Source organism: Phascolarctos cinereus, unplaced genomic scaffold (assembly GCF_003287225.1).
Source record: "Phascolarctos cinereus isolate Bilbo 61053 unplaced genomic scaffold, phaCin_HiC Scaffold_1;HRSCAF=81, whole genome shotgun sequence".
NCBI lineage: Eukaryota > Metazoa > Chordata > Mammalia > Diprotodontia > Phascolarctidae > Phascolarctos > Phascolarctos cinereus.
The window spans coordinates 265688190-265710921 of NW_027555514.1; the positions used below are offsets into that span (position 1 = coordinate 265688190).

A 22732-nucleotide genomic window follows, 5' to 3' on the forward strand; every position below is an offset into this window, starting at 1 on the left:
ATTCGTCATAGCATCCAATGGTATCACCGTTTGGACAATATGCATTTTTCATCCATTTGGTTTTTATTGTGTAGATTGGTAGACCAATGTCTTGAGTGGTTGGGAATCTTGCTGAGGAAGTCTAATGGTATTCTGAGGTTTAGTGCTTTTAGCTTTATGTTAAATGTAAATAGCTCTATATTATGTGTAAATAGATCATCTGAAACACGTTTCAGGAACCCTTCTTCCATTTGGACTTTAAGAAGGACATACTTTTTTTTAGCTTGCTTGGTGTTGCAGGAGCAGCTAGGTGGCACAGTGGGTAGAGTGCCAGGTGTGAAGTCAAATCTGACTTCAGATACTTACTAGCTGTGTGACCCTGGGCAAGATGCTTAATCCTGTTTGCCTCGGTTTTTCTCATCTGTGAAATGAGCTGGAGAATGAAATGGTAAGCTGCTCTAATATCTTTGCCAAGAAACCCCAAATGGGGTCATAGAGAGTCAGACAGAACTGAAAAATGACTGAACAACAGCAAATTTATAGGTGTCTCTCCTGATGGAGTGTAAGCTCCTGTAGGGCCGGGACTGTTTTTACTTTTGTCTTTATCCTTAAAAATGCTTGTCTATAGATAAGCAAAGGGGGTTACCTTTTGGAGGAGAGTATTTCTGTCTGTGTTTTACTGTGCCAAGTAACATACTCTTTTATAACTGATAAAAAATAGCCTGGGAAGTGGAATCTCTATACTTTTTCATTCGTGTGTTATAGAAACTCGCTTGTGAAAGTCTGCCTGTTCCACTTTCAGACTTTAATCCAAGATACGCATCTTTGTTTCATCTATTGGTCACTCTCGAAGAGATCTCATAAAGATGAGATAGGCGCATGTGCAGATAGTTGGTAGCACAGTGGACGGAGCACTGGGCCAGGAGTCAGCAAGTGCTGAGGTCAAATATGGCCTTAGACCCTTGCTGCATGACCCTGGGAAGATCATTTAACCTCTGTTGGCCTAAGTCTCCTCATTTATAGAAAGGAAGTAGTAGCACTTACCTCCCAGGAGGATGTGAGGATACAATGAGGTAATACTTGGCAAAGCTTTGTTGTTATTGTTTATTTGCATTCTAGCCTTCATGATTCCATTTGGAGTTTTCTTGGCAAAGATTCTGTAATGGTTTGCCCTTTCCTTCTCTAGTGAATTAAGGCAAACAGGATTAAGTGACTTGCCTAGGGTCACACAGCTACTAAGTATTTGAGGTCACATTTGAACTCGGATCCTGCTCTAATGCTCCATATGCTGAGCTGCCCAGCTACAAAACACTCGTAAAGCACTTGACAAACCTTAAAACACCTATAAATGCTAGCTATTATTATTAATGCTATTTTCTTAATCACTCTTTGGTTTCACAATGCACATGATATGCATCATTCCTTCTTATAGATATTTTGACAGTTAACGCACCAGGGCTTTTGGAATTGTCACCTACAGCAGGGATTTTTTCTGTGTGTACGTGGTCAGATGTTGCTCTGTCTTATTTTTAGTTTGTTTTCCTCGGTCTGTCTCCGCGTCCTCACGTCCCACTTTGGGAACTGAGGTATTGAGTCCAAATATCACCGAGGGTGAAAATAGACCTCTGGTGGCATATCTCTTCCATCTGTGGTCGGTTGGTTGTCTTATTTTCACCCGTAAATGCCTTTGAGATAATCTGGATTAGCTTGGTCTCATCCATGTCTTCTGCAATGGTCTCCTCTCCCTCCTCTTTTCAATGTTTTACAAGGCAAGAGTAGCCATAATTCTTGGATCCTTTCCCCTTTCTCTCCTGTAGACACCATGTGAGGTGTTTGGTTTCTTCACCGATTCTCTGGGGTTCTCATAAACGTCGTTTATGCCATCTGCAAATAGGGATAGTTTTGCTGCTTCTTTGTTGCTGATACCTCCAATGTTGCTCTTTTCTTACTGCCAAAGGCTGGCATTTCTAGAACTATACAAAATCATAGTGAGCAGAAGGGGTGCTAGACACTGGGGACTGGGCCTGTGGTTTTATTGATACAGGGAACTTCTGGATGAGTCAACTCCCTTTACAAATGCAGGTTGGCATCTTCTCTGAAATTTATAGTCTCACAGAGTTATCTGGGGTACTGAGAGGTTACCTGGCTTCAAGGTCAGCTGTATCCATTATACCACACTGCTTCTCACTTTTGCCAGGCATTAGGGAAGACAAGAAGATGATAAAGGCATGATTCCTGCCCTCAACAAGCTTATGCTTTAGCAGGAGGAATAAGGCTTATACAGTTAATATACTACTAATCAGAAGTAGGATAAGTGAATAAAAGAAGTATCAAGTTAAATGAAATCAGGCATGTGAGGCCTGATCAGACATCTCTCCTGTTTTCTCTCCCATCAGACTAGCTGACTGTTAAACATTAAATAGACCATTTGTGCTGGATAGATGGTCTTTTTGCCTGTTTTTAACCAAACCCAGAGATGTCTACTTCTGCAGCTCCTGGTCACTGGTGCATTTATTTCTTCTATCTGTCCTTCACTTCAAGAGTTTGCATGCAAGATACAATAACTTGCAGAATTAATATCTAATTATGATGTAGGGCAATTAGGTGGCACAGTGGATAGAGTGCCAAGCCTGGAATCGGGAAGAGCTGAGTTCAAATCTGGACTCAGGTGTTTTACAAGTTGTGTGACCCTGGGTAAGTCACTCAACCCTGTTTGCCTCATTTTCCTCATCTGTAAAATGAGCTAGAGAAGGAAATGGCAACCCACTCCAGTATCTTTGCCAAGAAAACCCCAAATGGGATCATGAAGAGTCAGACACAACTGAAACTACTGAAGAAAGACAACAATAATGTAGACACTCCAGAGAAATATGTTCCAGAAGTCTCTATTGCTATTTTCAATAAATGTTGTATGTTCAGACTAAACACATCTTATTATTCTGTTTGCCCTTTGTTTTCTTGAATGGGTTGGGTTTCTGGTTGGCATAGTGATAACCCATGGATGTTGGGTATCTTTTGTGTATTAGTCTTACACAAATCCTGTGAAATTGATTTAGTGAATTATGGAAGCAAGTATTTTTGGGATCTTGGAGTCTGCTCAGCACGTAAGTTTTAATTTGTATAAGGGAAAATAATGACATTTCCGTGAAAAATTATAACGGACCTTAAGAAGCATTTTGATATTGTTTCAGAGAATTGACACGTCCATTCTTCTGTGATGAATTAGTCGATAGGGGAAGGGATTGGGCCTGAGATTTTTATTCACACAGGGAACTCCCATGTAAGGAAATTCCATCTTGCAATGAGAAGGTCGGCATCTCTTTTAGATGGGGTTTTTAACCATTTTTTATATCCTGGACCCCTTTGGCAGAATGTGATAAAGCCTATGAACCTCTTCTCAGAATAATGTTTTTAAGTGCATAAAATAAAATATATAAGATTGCAAAGGAAACAATTATATTGAAATACAGTTATCAAAATACTAAAAAAAAAAGTTGATCTTGGGAACCCTTGTTCTAGTCTCAGAGAGTTTCTTAGTACACTGGGTATTTAAGTAGACTTCACCAGAGGTAGCAGAGCCAGAATGTGTCAGAGGTGAGATTGGAACTCAGGCCTTTCTGGCTTTTAAGCTATCTTGCTATCCATTATGCCATACTGCCTCACTTGATCATTAATGACATGAATTTTTTTTCATCCTTCAAGCTTCTTTCGCACCTCTGAATTTTTAGTCAAAATCTCTGCTTAAAAGATTTTTAAGCTTTGAGGGTATTTGCACGAATTCCAAGACGGTGCTTTTAAATGAAGTTCTATGTACCCCCTCAAGACTGTGAATAATTTTGTTTAAATGGAATGAACGAAAAAAAGAACTAACCTGGCATTCTTCACATTGCAGCAATACAAGCTGGCCTTGTCACAGTGCTATGGAAGGTATCTTAGCCAGTTCAACTGCACTGTTGAGGAGACAGAAATGAACGTGTCTCAGTTCAAAAGCATCTTTTTCCCCAACGGCCCCGAAGACAAGAATTCCAGCCTAACAGTAAGAGCCTGGTAGATGAACAAAATGGGAAATGCCGGGTCAGACAGACACTGTTTATTTTAGATTGAAAACTAAGAGAGGTATTCTCATACTCTCCCTTTTGCTTTGTGTAATGCTCGGCTAGCTATGTGTGATTAGTTGGCTAAGCAATGTTTTGACTGTTATATAAACAAATACTATTCATTAAACTTTTATGAGTAATAGACCAGTGGGTTATTTACTTTAAAGATTAGTACATGTATTGGTTTCTTTTGAGTAAATTTGCTACTCAATGCCCATTGATCCACTGAATCTGGTTCTGGTGGAAGAAGTAAAATGTTCACTTTTGGAAGACATGAGCGCTCGCATTTCTCATGTATTTCACACTTCAAAGATATGATTCCCGCAGTGTGGGTGCTTTTCAGACTAATTTGCAGCTGGCCTCTCTAGGACTTGGCAGATAACCTCGTAATGGCCCCAGGGCCAGAGAGTTCCTCTCCTTGCAGATGATCCAGGGAGTAGCTGTTCAGAAACTTCTTCATCAGAAGAGACAGACAAGCCATCTCCAGACTCATTTATCTCCCGTCTACTTTCAGGAGATCATCTCTTCTGGGTTGCTAAATTGTAGCTGCAAAGCAGCACACATTCATCCACTAATTTGGAATTATTAAGAGCTTTAGATGTTGCTCTAGTGGTTTTGTCAGTGTGGCAATGATAATCCTTTCAAGGTCTGTAGAATGCTTTCTTGTGAGACAGGTCTTAAGAGTTTCATTATTCCATTTTCAACCATAGGAAACAGAGGTCCCGATGGATAAAATGTAGACAGACAGTTTTTAAGTGTCAGAACCAGGATTCAGATCCACATACTTTAGTTCTAGGTCCAAAGGCCACCCTGTCTCTCGGTAAGACCCTTCTTTTATATTTTATTTAGTGAATTCTGTGGGAAAATGAGCCAATTTTGGCTAAATGGGTATTTTTGAAGAATATCCCTATGACAAATGATGCTGTACATTAATCTCTGCAGGGATCCAGCTAAATTGGGCCTGAGTTAGCTCTTACTGTAGAGAATATGGCACAACTAAGGGAACTGCTGATTGGTCTCCTCTTCGACTTTTTTTTTGTTGTTGTTGTTCTCTTCTGTGTTTCAGTTTCGTGCTTTGGAAGGGAAATGCATTTGCATCTACCAGGTGATCTGTGCCAGTGACCCCGATCTGCAGAGTGAGATATCTGTGAGTCAGTGCTTCAACATGTTGTCTTCGTTGAGACTCATCATGCAAGTGGCCCTCCCCCAGGAAAGACTCTACTGGATCATCTACAATGGTAGGGGAATGGCAGGGGAGCGAAGGGTTCCAGCTTCATGAACAAGATGCAAACTTTCAGAGAACCTTGTTGACCTTATTGCAAGCATTTTTACAGAATACTTGCCTGATGCTCTTCTAGAATGTTGGATTTCGTTATCAGCTTTTGGGCTGCTAGGTGGCGCCATACTGCACAGAGCACCAGGTCTAGAGTCAGGAAGACTCACCTTCCTGAGTTCAAATCCAATCTCAGATACTGATTAGCTGTGTGACTCTGGGCAAGTCACTTAACCCTGTTTGCCTCAGTTTCCTCATCTGTCAAATGAGCTGGAGAAAGAAATGACAAACCACTTCAGGAAAAGCTCAGATAGGCTCATGAAGAGTCAGACCTGACTGAAAAATGACTGAACAACAACAAACAACATTTTGTAGAGGTGCCTTGGAAAATGGTTTCTCCTAAATGGCAATTTTTGCAATAGGGACACATGGGGAGTAAATCTTGCATTATAGTCAGCAGGGGAGCTAAATGACATTTATAGTATATATAATATATCACACAATATAATATAATATAATATAATATAATATAATATAATATAATATAATATAATATAATATAATATATAATATAATATAATATAATATAATATAATATAATATATTATGTACAAAGAGTTGCCTGGGTAGGGCCTAAGGTAACTGTGTGGAAATAGGGAGAGCACAGGATGACCACTGGTAGACAGGTTGGTTCCAAATACCGTTCCACTTTGACTTCCTACTATTTGGGTGGAGACAACCAACTTTCTACCTTTACTCATTACTTGAAAAAGAATAAAAATTAAAAAATTAAAAATTAAAAAAAGACAAAAAAATGAATTTTTTTTTTCAGGTGGGTGACCTGACTGTGTTGTCCTATGTCATAGAAATATCTTTTTATATTCTCAATGAATCTTGGCTATTGAACATTAATAGTTGATCTTCATATTTAGAGGTTATAATAAATGATATAATATACTATTACAATATAACAATATAATAAGCAATATAATAATATACAATATTGCAATATAATAAAGAACACTAATAATGCCTGGCATTCATGTAATGTTTTAAGGTTTGCAAAGCACTTGACACCCATTATCTTATTTGATGCTCACAACAACCTTGGGAGGGAGATCCTGTTGTTAGTCCCATTTTCCAGATGACAAAACTGAGGCAGACAGAGGTTAAATGACTTGCCCAGGGTCTGTAAGCATCTCAGGCAGAATTTGAACTCGGGTCTTCCTGACTCCAGATCCAGTGCTCTATAGTTGTCTACAACTATAAACATTTTGGGGGGACATTCTTTTAGCAAAATACGATTAGGTGTAAAAATCTTCTTAAAAGAAGAAACACTGAAGGGCCCGTGGTTTCAGGTATGTGGATATAAAAGGAGGCCAAGGTTATTTGAAAGGTACCAGGTACTAATTGTCCCCGTCTGTGCTCACTGGTAGTTTATTTTCCAGCCTTCCCTGACCCCTCCCCCCCAATGTCAAATTAAGCTCTGCATTATTTGGTTGGGTTTTCTAGGAGATTTCTTAGCCCTGAGCAATCCCTTAAAAACTCTGTGATTCCCCAGCTTTTTTACCTAATGACCTCCCCAGGAGGGCTGCCCTCCATACCATTCCCCTGACAATAGTCCTCCTTCCTGTACCTGTCATTCAAATGCACCCTTGCTCCCCCAAAACCTCAACAAACAGTCCATGTGCTAGTTCTTTGTATTTTCTAGGGCATTATTCTTAATGGTATTAATTTCCTTATTTTTTCCCCTTACTTATTATTTCATTGTTCAGATCAAATATTACTATCATCTCACAGATAATGGAACTTTTCCAGTCTTTTTTTTTTTTTTTGTGGTGAGGCAGTTGGGGTTAAGTGATACGACTAGTAAGTGTTATGTGTCTGAGTGGGATTTGAACTCAGGTCCTCCTGATTCCAGGGCCGGTGCTCTATCCACTACGCCACCTAGCTGCCCAGCTTTCAGCTTTTAAATAATATAGATGAATATGTGAACCTTTTTATGGGCATGACAAAACCTCAGTTTATGTAACTTATATCCCTGGAAATATTTTTCACTCAGTGTAGTTTCAAATCAAAATTACCCAAAAAGTCAAGACTGAAAGATCACTGGGTCTATCATCACATTTAAAACTCGTATTCAAATTCTTTTGTTGAATATTTTTACTTGAACATTTTTAACAAATCAATGCCTAGAGAAGTCAGATCTCTCTAAAGTCACCAGTTTTCCAGGTCATTTATTGCAGAGGGGTGTGGTCACCGTTTGACAACCGGCTCTCAGGAGGAAGAAAATCACCTACAACACATTTTTTAGTTTTTTTCTGTGTGACTAACATTTTCTTGATCACTTTTTGCATCTAGAAAATCAACAGAATGATAAATCAGGTTTTGATTTGTAATTTTTGGCTTCTGAGGTGTAAATGTTCACACAGAAAATTTAATATTCAGCTCTCCAGAGCCAATTAAAATTGGCCCCAACACAATTCAAGTTGAAAACTCCTATTCTATGATTGCTGCCATTTCATTGAAAAGATGCTAACTTAATATTTTCTCCACCTAGGTACAATTCATATTTATACACTTTGTAGGAAGCTGATGGTCATCGGGCTGTCTGCTAAGGTATGAAAAGAAGTATTGAAAGATTTATTGTAATCTAATCAATTCCTTTTAAGACTTTGAGTGGTACATGATTAATATGGAAATATGTTTAACATGATTGCAATAATCTATATCAGATTGCTTGTGGTCTTGGGTGGGGGGAGAGAGGGGAGGAGGGAGAAAAGTTTGGAACTCAAAATCTTATAAAAAAATGAGTGTTGAAAATTATCTTTACATGTAATTGGAAAAAATTAAATACTATTTAGAAAAAAAAAGACTGAGTGGTACACAGCAAAGGAAATACCAAAAAAAAAAAAAGAGGAAAATTTGTTCAGTTGTTTCCTAAGTTTGTATTTAGGCTGACATTTTGAAAATGTTTACTTTTTAATTTAAAATTTAATTTAAAATTTTATTATCAGTAAGGTAAAAAACATTGACAGAGATAAGGAGTAGGCTTGTGATTTCATTACTATAGAGACTTCCAGGTGAAGGACACTTCCTCACCACAGCAGATTGACACCTTGACATAGCCTTTGAGTACTAAGAAGTTATTGTGACTTGTACAAGGTCACAGAGCCAGGATGTGGTAGTGGTGGGATTGGAACCCAGAGCTTCCTGACTCTGAGGGCAGCTCTCTATCCACTACACCATGCTCCTTCCCAACCCTCAATAAAATAATCAACCCTATAAAACAGGGGATACAATCATACTTTAAGCTCATAGCCACTAATAAGGCAGAACCAAATGAGTTATCAAGAATCAAAGAAGATGCATTTTTTCCATATCCTCTTCCAGGCTTGTCCAAAATTCTTCAGCCTTTGATCTTTCTTCCTTGCCCTGATTTTATTCTGTGTCACCTCATCTCTCTTTGCACATTTCCTTGTAGGCTTTGTATTTTTAATTTTGATGTCGGCATCATGATTTGCTATTACATTAATATACCATGATTTTTTCCTGCTGTTCTGTGGTTGTCGAAAATAGAGGTTGTTTTTCAGTCTTTTGCCATTGCAAAAGAGTAGCTCTGAATATTATTGTGTGGATCAAGCCTTTATTCCTTTTATGGTGACTTGGGAGGCAGAGTTTATCAGTGGGCATGTTCCACTGAAAGGTGTGTTCAATATGTAGCATATTGCCATTATGGCAGGGTTCAAGCCCAGGCCCTCTGACCATTGGGCCTTCTCCTGCTGTCTCTGTTACCAGGGTTATGCTAAATAACTGAAAATGATAAAATTATATATATATGTACATGGTTTTTTTTTGGTGAGGCAATTGGGGTTAAGTGACTTGCCCAGTGTCACACAGCTAGTAAGTGTTAAGTGTCTGAGGCTGGATTTGAACTCGGGTCTTCCTGACTGTAGGGCTGGTGCTCTATCCACTGCGCCACCTACCCACTCCCCCCTTTTTCCAGTTTTTATGATCTCTTTTGAATACAGACCTAGAAGTGGTATTACTGGGTCAAAGGGTATGCACAATTTTATAGCCCTTTGGGCATAGTTCCAAATTGCACTCCAGAATGGTTGGATCAGTTCACAACTCCACTAACAATGCTATAGTGTTCCAGTTTTCCCACATCTTCTCCAACAATTTATCATTGCTCTGTTTTGTCATGTTAGCCAATCTGATAGGTGTGATGTGGTACCTCAGAGTCATTTTGATTTACATTTCTCTAATCAATAGGGATTTAGAGCATTTTTTCATATGACTATAGATTTCTTCATCTGAGAACTGCCTGTTCATATCCTTTGACCATTTATCAATTGGGGAATGACTTGTATTCTTATAAATTCAGCCCAGTTCTCTATATATTTTATAAATAAGGCCTTTATCAGAGACATTGGCTGTAAAAATTGTTTCCTAGCTTTCTGCTTGCCTTCTAATCTTGGTTGCATTGGCTTTGTTTGTGCAAAAACTTTTCAGTTTAATGTAATCAAAGTCATCATTTTGCATTTAATAATGTTCTCTATTTCTTATTTGGTCTTAAATCCTTCTCTTCTCCATAGATCTGCTGGGTAAGCTATTCTTTGCTCCCCTAGTTTGTTTGTAGTATCGGTCTAAAATTGCAATTCTTTTAAAAAAAAATCTTGTATGTTCAGTCATTTTTGTCAAGCCACATTGACAGTCCTCACTACAGATAAGACTGATTTTTAAAATTATATGTATATTTATTTCATTAAATATTTCCCAATTACAAGTAAAAATAATTTAAAAACATTCATTTAAAAAAAATTTTGAGTTCAAAATTCTCTGTTACCACTTGCCTACCCTTTGAGAAGGCAAGTAATATGATATTGATTATACCTGTGAAGTCATGCAAAGCACATTCCCATGTTATCCGTGTTGCAAGAAAACTCACCCACCCACATACATACATATGTACCCACGCATGCCAAAATAAGAAAAATAAAGAAAGTTTAAAAAGTATTCAAGGAAGACGCATTTGTGAATTTTCATGGTTCCTATTGCCTGGACTGAATTGGACTGATGTTCTAGACTGGTACAGTCAGTGCTATTAAAACCATCATGTCAATGACTTACACTATCCCAAAGAAGAGAAGAGTTTCTGGACTCATAGAAGGCCAATCTGGGGGCCATTTCTGCGGGCCAGGTAGTGACACTACCACCATATTCCAAAGCTAACGGCAGTTCTAGGTTAAATTGTAGATATTATAATAATTACTCAAATAATTCCATAGAACAATGATCTCTTCATGGTGACTTTTCCCTTCAGGTCATAACCCATCTTTACCTGCCTAGTCTTCAGGATTCTTATCCTTGTTTATCCTAGAAGCCCTACCCAACATACTTGAGTTCTTGGTGCCCTCAGAAGGATGCCAGTGGAGCATATGTGCTCTTGATCGGGTTATGTAGGCCTCATTCCCACCCTGTGGCCAGCCCATCTCTTTTTCCCTTACGTGTCTTTGATATCCATTACTACACTCATAATTCTTTTGTAATGGGACATTTTGATTAGTAGGTACTAAAAAGGACTCTCCCTGTCCTTTGTCTACCTTGACAGGGTAGAATCTGAGGTCGCTGGATGTTCAGGGTTATCTCTAAAGACTGTATTTGGGTTGCCAGATGAATAGTCAATGGTAGAGACAAACCTCTGATGGCCTCCTGTGGTCTTGCTTCCCTTTGGGTAGTTTTGCCAGGCCCGGGTCACAGGACCTTGGATTTAGAGCTAGAAGGGACCGTAGAGCAGAGGTTCTTCACTGGGAACTTGCTTTTTCAATATTCTGACTACTGCATTTCAATGTAATTGGCTTTCTTTGTAATCCTATAAATTCTGTTTGTACTTTTAAAAACATGATTCTGAGAAAGGGTCCCTAGGCTTCGCCAACTGCCAAAGGGCCCAAGATACAAAAGGTTTAGAATTCCTGCCTTGGAGGCCCCAGAATCTAACCCCTCTTTGTTTTACAAATGAGGAAATTGAGGCAGCCTGAGGTTAATTGACTTGCCCAGGACCACACAGCTGGTAAGTGTCTGACTCAGAACCTTGGGCGTTCTGATTCTGAGCCCAGCTGCTGGTTGCATAGATGGGCACTCAGACAATGTAACCTGGTCTCTTTCTGAGGGGCGCCAGGGAGTTTTATTTTATGATGTCATTGACTCATCAGCAAACTTCACTGATGTGACTTTCATCTTAGAGGAGTTGCTGAAACTTGACTGTTGTTAAGTCACTGCAAATACTGATAGTATTTTTGTCCCTAGGAGACGCATTCTTCCCCTGCATCCATTGTCCTGACATCAGGATGCTGGCCAAGAAATGAGACTACATTCCCAGTGGGGCCATTTTTGAGTTGTTACTGGCACTCGCCACATGGCTGGACGTTTTTTTTTTCTTTTTGTCAGTGCTGTGCAAACCTGTTTCCTGAACATGTTGGCATTCAGAACTCAGAAGTATTTAAAATTGTTTTAATCAAAACAACAAATCTCTCTGCATTTTAAAAGTTAATAGAATTTTTAAAAGGACAATAGGCCGAGGCAGCATAGCTCTCTGCCTGCCAGAGAGCACAGGGGACATTATCTGAGGCCTTTGGAATTCCAAAGTGCTGGTCATTGATGGTCCTTTAAGCACTAATTAAAAGGGAGGGTGTGCACATTTGTAAAGCTGGCCTCCAGACTCTTCCAGAGACTGCACTCGGCTCCAGATGATTTTCTAAAAAGCAATCCCATCCTCTTCTTGTCCTCGGTGTAGCAATAAACCCTGCTCCCCAGAACCACCATGCCATGGCTTGCTTCCTTAACCAGGGTCTGGCTGCCAATGCCAGGAGGACGGCGAGGTCTGTGCCAGCATTTGACTGTTAGCTTTTTGTTAGTGGCCACCCAGGGAGAATTTTAATTTAGCTTGAGTCATCTTAAAATAATTTGTCATTTGTAGTTTATGTAAATCATGCCTTGTTGCATATGTTTCTAGATCAGGGGTTTTTAATCCTTTTTTTTTTTTTTTTGGTGTGTGTGTCACGGCTTCCCCTCTGAGAAGTGCGGTGAAGCTTATGGCTCCCTGCTCAGAGTAGCGTTTTTAAATGCGTAAAATGAAATAGTTAGGCTTGCAAAGGAAACCAGTTAAACTGAAATAGTTATCAAAATATTAAATAAAAATTTCACAAACACCAAATTTAAAAGATTAAATAAAATATCAAGTTTTAAGTGTTAAAAAAAAAAATTCACACACTCCTATAAGCTGTCTGACTAAGGAAGGCACAGTGAGCCCCTCTCCTCCCCTCCCCCACAAAAAAGAAGCTAACAGGAGATTTCCAGGTTGTAGTGAGAAGGAAAGGCCTCTTTCAAAAGATGAATGCTTCCAGTCAGGTCCTGCCTGATTCCCTTCCCTCTCCCTCCTTTTGAGATTTAATGGTGGTTCTGGAACTATAGGTCTGGGTCAGAATGGAGTCAGTGGGTTCTTTCCAAGTTGTGTCTTTGGCTGTTCAGCCTTGCCCTGAGTCACAGCCTAGGCTTGTAGATCCAGAGCTGAAGTCTACTTTTTCTTCCTCTGTTCTCCAAGAGGACTGATGACATGCTGGGGTGATGTCCTGGCTTTCCAGTGGAGTGGATTTAAGTGAGGCAGAGCTGGTCAGAGTTATTGGGGTCCAGGGTCAAGACAAAAGTCTAGATGACTGGCCATGGCTTGGGAGACGGTGGATGGCCTTGGCCTTTCTACATTAAGGTCTGGAAGGGATCTCAGAGGTCATCTGGTCCAGTCCCTTCATCTTACAGATAAGGAAACTGAGGTTGGGGGAGATTGCATGATTGCCTCAAGGCCACCCAAGTAGTACATGAGATGGTGTTTGATCTTAGGTCTTCCGAAAGCTGAGGACAGCTCTTCCTCCACTATCCTATACCATATTTTCTCTCGGATTAGTTCTGCAGAGGTGCCCTGGAGTTCAGGTTTGACCGAGAGAAGGCCAAGAACTTCTTTTTAATCTGAGCTCAGAACTTTCCTCCCTCCATTCACTCTTGGGTCCCCACTATGGCTCCAGGGCTATCCCAGACCTGAAGTAGGTTCTGGAGTTGGAGAATCTGACTATGCTCAACCTCATTTTATTGATTTCTGAAAGTCTTCTATCACAGTAGGAGCTTAAGAAACCTTTGCTGAATGAATGAAGTATATGATTTTTCACATGCTAAATTTGACTTCATCTTAGCCCAAGTCCTTTCTTTCAATTCTCCGGTCAAATACCAGTTGAACATCATGGTGGGGTAGGGTCAGGGCAGGCTTATTTTCTTATTTACTTTATTGTCATAACCCTAAATTCCTACAAAGATTTCAGAGACCAAGGTAGACCCTGACACTGGCCCAGGTGGGAAAATCAAACCTGGATAATTTAGTAGAGGAAGAAAGCAGCAAATGAGTCTGTCTGTTTTTCTCCCTCCCTCCCTTCTCTTTCCCCCACCCCCTGCTCCCTGCCTTTAAAATTTTTTTTGATAACGATTGTAGTAAAGACAGAGGATCTAGTTTCATTTTTGGTCGTGATATAATCAGTAGATTCTCATGGTATATGTAAAAGTTACAATGGCATGTAATCGAGGCTTAAGAATATTTTTTATTGCTGACTTAGCTAAAATATTTAAGATGTTAAGGGGGATTAACATGAAAAATTTGAAAATATTGTCTGATATTTTGATTTTGCACAAACATATCAAAATTATTTCATAATTTGGCAGTTGATATAACCTTATTCTGACTACATCTTTAAATTTAGAAAGCCTTTGTCATGTTCCTAGAAGATGTATGTGGTATCACAGTGACACCCTGTGGCTAGATTTGTTAATTGTGTGCTTACTTCATCTCTCTCTCTCCCTCTCTCTCTATTTCCTATATTATTTCCTTTCCAGGCTCTCTTATCTTACGAATTTTCAGGGTAAAATATGAAGTTTCAAAAAGATTTAGTTTTTCTATGAAAAACCAGGAGCAAAGCTAGTACGTGCATTTCTACCAGAAGTCAATAGTAGCAGATGCATTTTCTATTTTCCAATAACAAGGGGAAACTTTGACCTTGGTCCTTATTCTTGGAAATGCCTTTTCATCTTTGAACCTGAAATGGGCACTTGCTAGGTTCTTCAGCAATGAAGCCCCAAATTAACAATGAAAACAGTGTAGTTCATTGTCTAGATGTTATTGTTGGAATTAGACACAATTCTTTTTTTTGTCTTTTTAAAAATTAAATTTATTTATTTGTTTTTAGTTTTCAATATTCACTTTTAAAAGATTTTGAGTACTAAATTTCCCCCCTCCCCAAGATGGCATAGACACAATTCTTTTTTTTTTCTTTTTTCTTTTTAGTGAAGCAATTGGTATTAAGTGACTTGCCTAGGGTCACACAGCTAGTGTCAAGTGTCCGAGGTTGGATTTGAACTCAAGTCCTCCTGAAGACATAATTCTTAATATAGTTCTAGAAAGGCTTTTTTTGGACAAAATAAAGCTTCCTTAAATATTAATATTGACCCTTTCCATGATATTCTCTGTATTTTTTTCCTCCATCCATCCTCAGAAACTTCCTCTGTGACAGGGACAGTACTGACAGCTACCATATTGTTTTGGTGGGCAGAATTAGAATGGAGGACCATTATATGGAGGAGATATAGTGGTAGTTTCAATAAGGTCCTATACATGGGGGTAAGGGAGAAGGAGTGTAGAGCAGGAACAGAAATATGATGATTATAGATTTTCCTAATGCATTTTTTTCATTATTTCAATATTTTACTTTTAGCAGGTATTGGTCTGTATTGAAGAATTGTAATGTGAGCGCACCATATATTTGGAATCATTAGCAGCCTTTGATAGAGAAGTAGTGTGTTATGATGGATGGTGAGCTAGTCTAGGAATCAAGAAGACCATGGTTCAAATCTTCCTTCTGCTACATAGTAGTTGTGGAACCTTGGGTAAATCACTTAAACTGCTCAGACAAGTCTCAAAGACTACACATTCCATGACACTGCTGATCTGCATTGGTTTGGGGAAGTGGGGTTTTACCACTGGGGATTCCCTATACCACTGAAATTTCATGTTTGGACCATTTGGGTTTTGCTAAGTTTTGGCAAAAACACTGAACCACTTATATTTCTCCCACAGGCCTTGGAATACTTGCTCTGGGCAAGTATATGTATGGAATCCTCCATACCCCTTCTAGCGGTTAGGTATCTGAATTGGAGAGCTACCCTGTATACTGCTGTTTCCCAGTGTTACTATGACTGCCAAGCTGGAATTCATGGAGAGGTAATTGGTTTTCCCTTTGTAATCCCAATAAAAGGGCAAGCCCAACATGCTTGGGACTTATTTTTTTGAAGTTGTGTTTACTTCTATAGAAGTATGAGAGTCAAGAATGATTTTTAGGCCTTTATTTGGTAAAACTTCCCGCCTTCTTCATCTCACTCCTGTCTTGCTCCACTCCTCTCATCTCTCTTGTTTTCCCCATTCTCTATTTTGTCCTATCTCCCTGGATCCTGAAGATGTGGGTCTATGTCCCCGCTCTGTCACTACCTTTGTGACTTTGGATGAGTCACATAACTTTTCTGAGTCTCAGCTTCTTCATCTCTAAAATTATGGGGTTGGACTCGATGAATGAATGCTAAGGTCTCTTCCAGCTCTAAATCTTGGAGTCTACGATCCTTCTTCTTCTTCTTTTTTTAAAATCCAGTGCTTATTCCTGTGGCTTCCCTTCCGCGTTTTACTCTCTGTCTTCTATTCTTACTCCGTCTTCAGTCCCTCTCTGCCTCATCGCCCTCTTTGTGGCTTTAGACTTGAGGCAGAGCTGCAGGATTTTACATAAATTAATCAGTTACCATGATTGTTGCAGTGCTGCTTCTTTTATTTCTGCCCATCTGAAAGTAGAGGGGCTATCTGTGGACTACCTCTATTTGGAATCGGAGGGATGCATGGAATGATTATGGGAGGCTTTTTAGCTCAGCCCATTTCAAGGGTAGGGCTCTTGGGCAGCCTACAGTGAATCCTTCTCTCTGCAACTGGATTAGGGCTCAAGATGGCACCGATGCTTCGGGTGGGAGCTAAGTAGCTATCAAAATCACCAAGGAGTGGGAAGGGCACTAGTCTTGGCGTCAGTAGACCTGGGTTCCTGTCTCAGCTTGGACACTGACTGGCTATATAACTTCGGGCAAATCTTTTAATCTCCCTGAGCTTTGGTTTTCTCATCTGATAATAATACTTGTTCTCCCAACATGTGAGTAGGAGATTCTTGGAAGATCCTTAATGCACTATATAAATTGAGTTGTTTTGTATTATTTTATCCTCCTATTATAAGCTCCTATTTTTAGGGGCTATTTTTATCCCAATATCTAGCAGAGTGCCTTGGCTGTATTAGTTGTTCAGTTGTTTAAATCGTGTTCCACTCTTTGTGACCCCATTTGGGGTTTTCTTGGCAAAGATACTGGAGTGGTTTTGCCTTCCCCAGCTCATTTGACAGATGAAGAAACGGAGGCAAACAGAGTGAAGTGACTTGCCCAGGGTCACACAGCTAGGAAGTGTCTGAGGCCAGATTTGAACTCAGGAAGATGAGTCTTCCTAATTCCAGGCCCAGTGCCCTGTGCACTGTGGTGCCCTGTCTAGTTTGTAGTAGCTACATAATAAATATTTGTTGGATTGAATTAAATAGGCACAGGAGCTAAGCCGCCTCAAAGTTAAGAGCAGTTACTTGACTATAATGTTTCCTTTTGGAAATTAGAATCGTTTTTCCTGTACCTTTGTTACATTTTTTCCTATGTGTTAACTTCAGGACCTAGTATCTGCTTCATTCAGGCTACTAAATGAGTTAGAAGAGGTTTGGGTGAATCCTGCATGAAACCTTTGCAAGAAGAGCTCTGTGAAGATAACAACAGACTTCAGTTTATAAGACTATTATATCTTCCACATTTTAAAAAAGTTCTTTTTGGGGGTGATTGTCTTGGAAGATGTCAAATAATGATGAGCTGATCAATTTCATTGTAATTTAGATTGAAGATAAGGTTTCATTCTGAATTCTGATTTTTACTTAGGGAGTACTTAGCAAAATTAACATATGTAATTGCTTGCATACTTTTTATATTGAAAAAAAAAGGTTCATTGCTTGCTTCCACGAAAGAATAGCTCAGGTATATCTTATTTTGAAAGTTCTCCATGTCAGAAAAGAAATAGGAGAATAAAATGTGAGTTCTCCCTTGACGAATTTGTAACCGTTGCTCTTCTATTATATATAATGATTTTTAAAAACTGTTTAATCCATAATAGATATTTGCTCGGCGAGGTTTGGGAAAAATTGATGAATTATTACACCTAGAAGTAATGAGTCTCACACCACCACAGGAAGAAGCAAAAAGAAGCTTTAGAGAAGCCACCATAAAGGTACACAAATGAACGGAATCAGAGGAACTTGCCCCCTCTTCCACTGGGTTATGTCACTTTCAGTAGTCCTCACAGAATACCTTGGATTGTTATTTTGAAATATCGTTGTCTCTTGAGGCAGATGGCAGTGATGATCTTCAAGAGGGCGGCCTTTGAACCTCGAAGAAAGTCCAAGTCCTCCATAAGAGCAAAACCGAGATTTTCCTTACGGGAAGCACAGAATGTGAGTCTGGGATTATGGGTTATGGGATCTTCTCAGCGATATAGGTAGAAGATAGCTGTACATTTAAAAAAAAATGCCTCCTAAGGCCTATGTGTTGAGCAATTCTGTTCTTGATTCTTCTGTGAACGGGAAGCTATAGAGAAGAGGCTTTTTGTTTTCTTTTATCTTTATTGTCCCCAGGTGCTGTTTATTAAGTAAGAGCACTTCCCTGCCTAAGGTGTGGGAGGCTGAGAATGGCCTTAGACTTTAGACCTGAGACTTCAAGGCTTTAGACTTGAGGCTCCAGCTCAGCTTAGATGAAGGGATGGTTGGTCATGCAGGGGTAGGTATGGATCGTGGGTGACAGTGAGGCACAGGACTCTGAGCTGTCTATGGAGTAACCAAAACAACTAAGCTAGGAGATAATTTAATGATTTAAATACTTCAAAAGATCCGCAACCTTCCTGATGCAGGTATTGTCTTCAATGGTGCAGAGTGCAACTCATCCACACCTTCCACGATGCTCTATGGAACAGCTACCCAATGTACTGGGGACCTCCCCTTAGAATTCTTGACATTGCATGAATAGCAATAGAACACACAGGCTCTCCATCGGTTAACCTTCACTTTGGCCATATTATGGACTCCCTGATCCTACATTGCTCTGATAATATCTTTTATACCTCTTCTGCCTTCTTTGGTAATATGTGATAGCCCAGTGGTTTCACATAGAAAGTGGGGGCCACTAAACCAGATTCGTGCAGGTGCATATTGACTTTAAAAAAATCGCATGTTGACATTATCTATGCTTTATTATATTTTTATTTATTTTAAAAAAATATTTCCCAATTGCACTTTAATCTAGTTTGGGCTCTATTTGAGAACGTTATAGGCTTCACGTTTGACACCTCTGCTGCAGCCCTTTCCTGCCATGAGTCTTCTTTGCTCTTTTGATGACCTAGAACCTTAGTGTTTCAGTGACTTGTCTTCTGTGAGGTGTAGCCATGTAGCTTCAGAAGAATATTGTTATTTAAAGACGGACATTTGTTTTAAGCAGCAGCTTGGGAGTCACTAAAAACATCCTACAGATTCCTAGACATATTACAATTCATTCTCCTTTTCAGTTCTTAGCTCAGTTTGGTGTCATCTTCAGGGCCTTTTCAAGATGTATGTACTCATGGACCAGTTCTATGGGCTGTCTTGTCCCGTTGAATATCGTAGTCTGAACAAGAGAAATTTTTCATCCACTTTACTTTTCCTGTGTGGATAGTTAAATAAAACTCTTTTGAGTGTTTCTGGATCTCGTTGATAGGATGTAATGACCTGGGGATTAATGCAATCAGCATAATATCATCTGTAAACAGGAGCATCTAGAAGCCTCCACACCTATAGAGAATCCTTCTTTCATTTGGATTGTGTGCTGGATGTCATCTGACATAGTGGCAGACAGTGTTTGGAGAACGCCTATTTTCCATGTCGAATCGTTTTTGTGATGTTGCCTGGTGTTCACCATGTCCAGTATCTCCTGATTTTTGGAGAGACTATTCATGACATAGGATGTGTGAAGCTTTTTTGGAGTCTATGAAACTCTTTCATTGTTTTCATATGTACTCTTTCGTTTCTTATTCTAGAACCATATTTCCCAGTGTTTTCCACTTCTTGGAAAAGTATTCAAGATTACCAGACAGTTGACTGACCCTTCAGCATCTACCTATCTCACATTACCAGTGAAGGACAATATCTGGGTTTGTTGTGCAATGTCATGGCTCTATCTCTTGCTGTTTCTCAGCCTCCAGGATCAAATATAAGATTCTCAGTTTGGCTTTCTCTTCACAATTAGAACACTTCCAGTCACCCTGCACTTTCTTCCTCTCCGTACAGTCTGACCAGCCACGCCAGCTCGCTTGCTGTTCCTTGCAGAAAATCCTTTGATGCTCTGCACCTTTTCACTTGCTCTTCCCTGTACTTGCAGTGTTCTTCCTCCTCACCCCCACCTCGGAGCTGCACAAGGTTCCCTCAAGACTCAGCTTGACTTCCCCCCTCCTGAGGGAAGCCTTTTCCCATCCTCCCATCTGCTAATACCTTCCCTCTGAGATGACTTGTAATTGGTCCTGTATATATCTTATATTATCTATTTATTTGAATATTTCTCACTAATTAAAAGCATGAGTTTCTAGAGATTCTTAGAGAACCCTTTGGTCTTAGAGATAGAAGGGTATGCAGGAGTTCCAAAGTCAAGCCAAGAGCTAGAGGTCTGTGAGCCAGCCATTGAGGGGCATGACAGGGGTGGATTAGCAGAGGAGTTCCTGGAGGCAATAGGGAGCCACTGGAGTGGATTGAGTGGTGGTGGTGGTATGTGACATGTGACATGACCAGATTTATGCTTCAGGAAAATGCTTTGGCATCTGAGTGGAGGGTGGATTATAGTTGGGACAGCCTTGAAACAGTTGGAGAGGTATTGCAAGCATCCAGGTGAGAGGCAATAAAAGCCTACAGAAGGGTAGTTGCTGTGGAACTGGGGAGAAGGGTTTTATAGAAGAGATGTTGGAAAGGCGGATGTGATGAGATTTGATAGCAGTTGGGTGTGTGGGGTGAGTGAGAGTGAGGATGAAACTGAGGATGCAGGCCTGGGGGATTGGGAGAGTATGGGGGTCCTTGACAGGGAGAGGGGTGGGTTTGGAGGGAGAAAGAATGAATTCTGTTTTGGGCATGTCGAGTCTGTTCTGCCTTACAGGATATAGCCAGAGTGAGATATCCGAGAGGCCATTGGATAACTAAATCTCTATCTCTAATTCTATATCTACAGATTATATATGTATATATATATATATATATATATATATATATATATATTATATATATATAATATATGTATGTATGTATATGTATACACACACAGATAGATATGAACTCAAGGGAGCTGATTAGGTAGGAATAATATTGAGTAAAAGGAGAAGAAGGCCTACAACAGAGCTTTGGCTGACAGCTGTGGGCATGATGTGGATGAAAATCCAGCATGAGAGTCTGAGAAGGAGCGTCAGCCTGGAAGGAGGACTGGGTGAGACCTATGTCATGAAATCGTAGCAAAGAGAGAGTATCTGGGAAGAGAAGGGGATCAATAGTTTTAAAAGCTGCACAGAGTTGTGGAAGAAAGAAGATTAAAAAAAACACCTTAGGTTTGGCAATTGAGAGATGAAGAAACTGAGGCTGAGAAGGGGTGAAGTGTCTTGTTTGGGGTTACCCAGATGTTAAGTGTCTGAGGAGGAGTCTTTGGGTGCTATATTCCCTGCACCAGGCCTGGATCCTACGGGTGCTATGCTTCCCAATCCTGTTTATGATTCTCATTCATTTTCTTGGTGAGCTTGCAATGCACTGACCCTAACAATGGCTCGCCCATCACTTCCTAAAAGTCCCAGCTCAAGTCCCACCATCTACAAGAAGCCTTTACCAGTCCCACTTTGTGCTGGGTCCTTCCCTCTGAGATTGCCTCCAATTTACCTGTTTATGTCTTGTTTGCATGAGTGATATCTGCCAGGTCTTTCAGGAGTGAAGGATGTCATTCATCTGGGCCTGGTGACTGGAACTTAAGAGCAGTGAGGGGGTTTCTTACAATCTCCTTACTTCTCTTGGGTATAAACTGCTCATTAGCCTTAATTTTTCTGTCCTTTCCAGTTGAAAGCTGATTCTCAATGGTAGAGAAGACAGAAGCCAATAAGGGCTGGACCTCTCTACCTTCTCCATGTTGGCAGTTATTTTCCCATGTGCCTGGAGCAAAGATACTATCCTTTCTTTGATCTTTCTCTTTTTCCTGAAATAGCTTTAAAAAAACCCCAAACCGTTATTGTTCTTAACATTTCTTTCCAGTCTCAGTTCATTCTAAGCTTTAGCACTTTTGACAATTCTCCTAGGAGTGTGCACCATTTTTGTATTCATTCTCTGTTATCTGCCCTTGCTTTCATCTTCTGTCTTAAGAATCTGCATTTTGGAGTGTGCAGACTACACATTCACATTGACCTCGATAGACAATTTCCCTTTTTTCTTCTTGCTCAGAATTTTCTCTTTGTGTCTTCAGAATTTCTTTCTTGAAAGTATTCCTCCCTTTCCTAGTCTGACTTCTCCTTGAGAATCTTAGTCCACAAGATCTGACCTGGTCTTCCTCTGAGGCCTTTGAAATCTGTTTTCTCAAAATCGATCACAGGAGTTCTTGACCTCTTTTGTGTGATGGTCCCTTTTGGCAGTCTGGCAAGGCCTACGAACTCATTAGAATAATACTTTTAAGTAATTGGAGGAGACATTATATTTTGGCTAGTGAAAATAAAGATGTATCTTTTTTTCCCATCCCATTTTTTCCCATTCCTAAGTTCCCTTAGAGATTTAGGGTCAAGTTCCTAAGACCTACTGACATTAAGGGAAAGTCCATGCACCCTGTATTAAGAAATCTTGATCTATGTCAGACTGTGCCTGGATTTTTTCTCCTTTGTCACAGAATCCTCTAAGATAACATGTGTGAAATAGAACTGTATCTTTACTCCCTCATCTGCATCTTTCCCCAGTTTCCCTGTTTTTCTGTCAAAGACCCTACCATCCTTTCAGTCACCTAGGTTCACAACCTCACAGTCACCTATGATGCCTCTGTCTCCTCATGTCCAGGCCATTTCCAAACTCTGTTGATTCTGTCTCAATCATACATCTTGCGCTCATCCTCTTCTCTGCACTCTCACGGGCAGTTCAGATGCTCAGAACCTGGA

At 39.9% G+C, this 22732-nt stretch overlaps 1 protein-coding gene across 1 annotated transcript in view; it reads left to right on the forward strand.

The window, feature by feature from the left end:
- Positions 1–22732, forward strand: part of CFAP54 (cilia and flagella associated protein 54) — a 288300-nt gene that overhangs the window by 5923 nt on the left and 259645 nt on the right. The window contains exons 3-8 of the mRNA XM_078150421.1: positions 3872–4015; positions 5143–5314; positions 7910–7968; positions 15521–15664; positions 17669–17782; positions 17904–18005. Of these exons, the coding sequence (XP_078006547.1) occupies positions 3872–4015; positions 5143–5314; positions 7910–7968; positions 15521–15664; positions 17669–17782; positions 17904–18005 (735 nt within the window). The remainder of the gene's footprint in view (positions 1–3871; positions 4016–5142; positions 5315–7909; positions 7969–15520; positions 15665–17668; positions 17783–17903; positions 18006–22732) is intronic.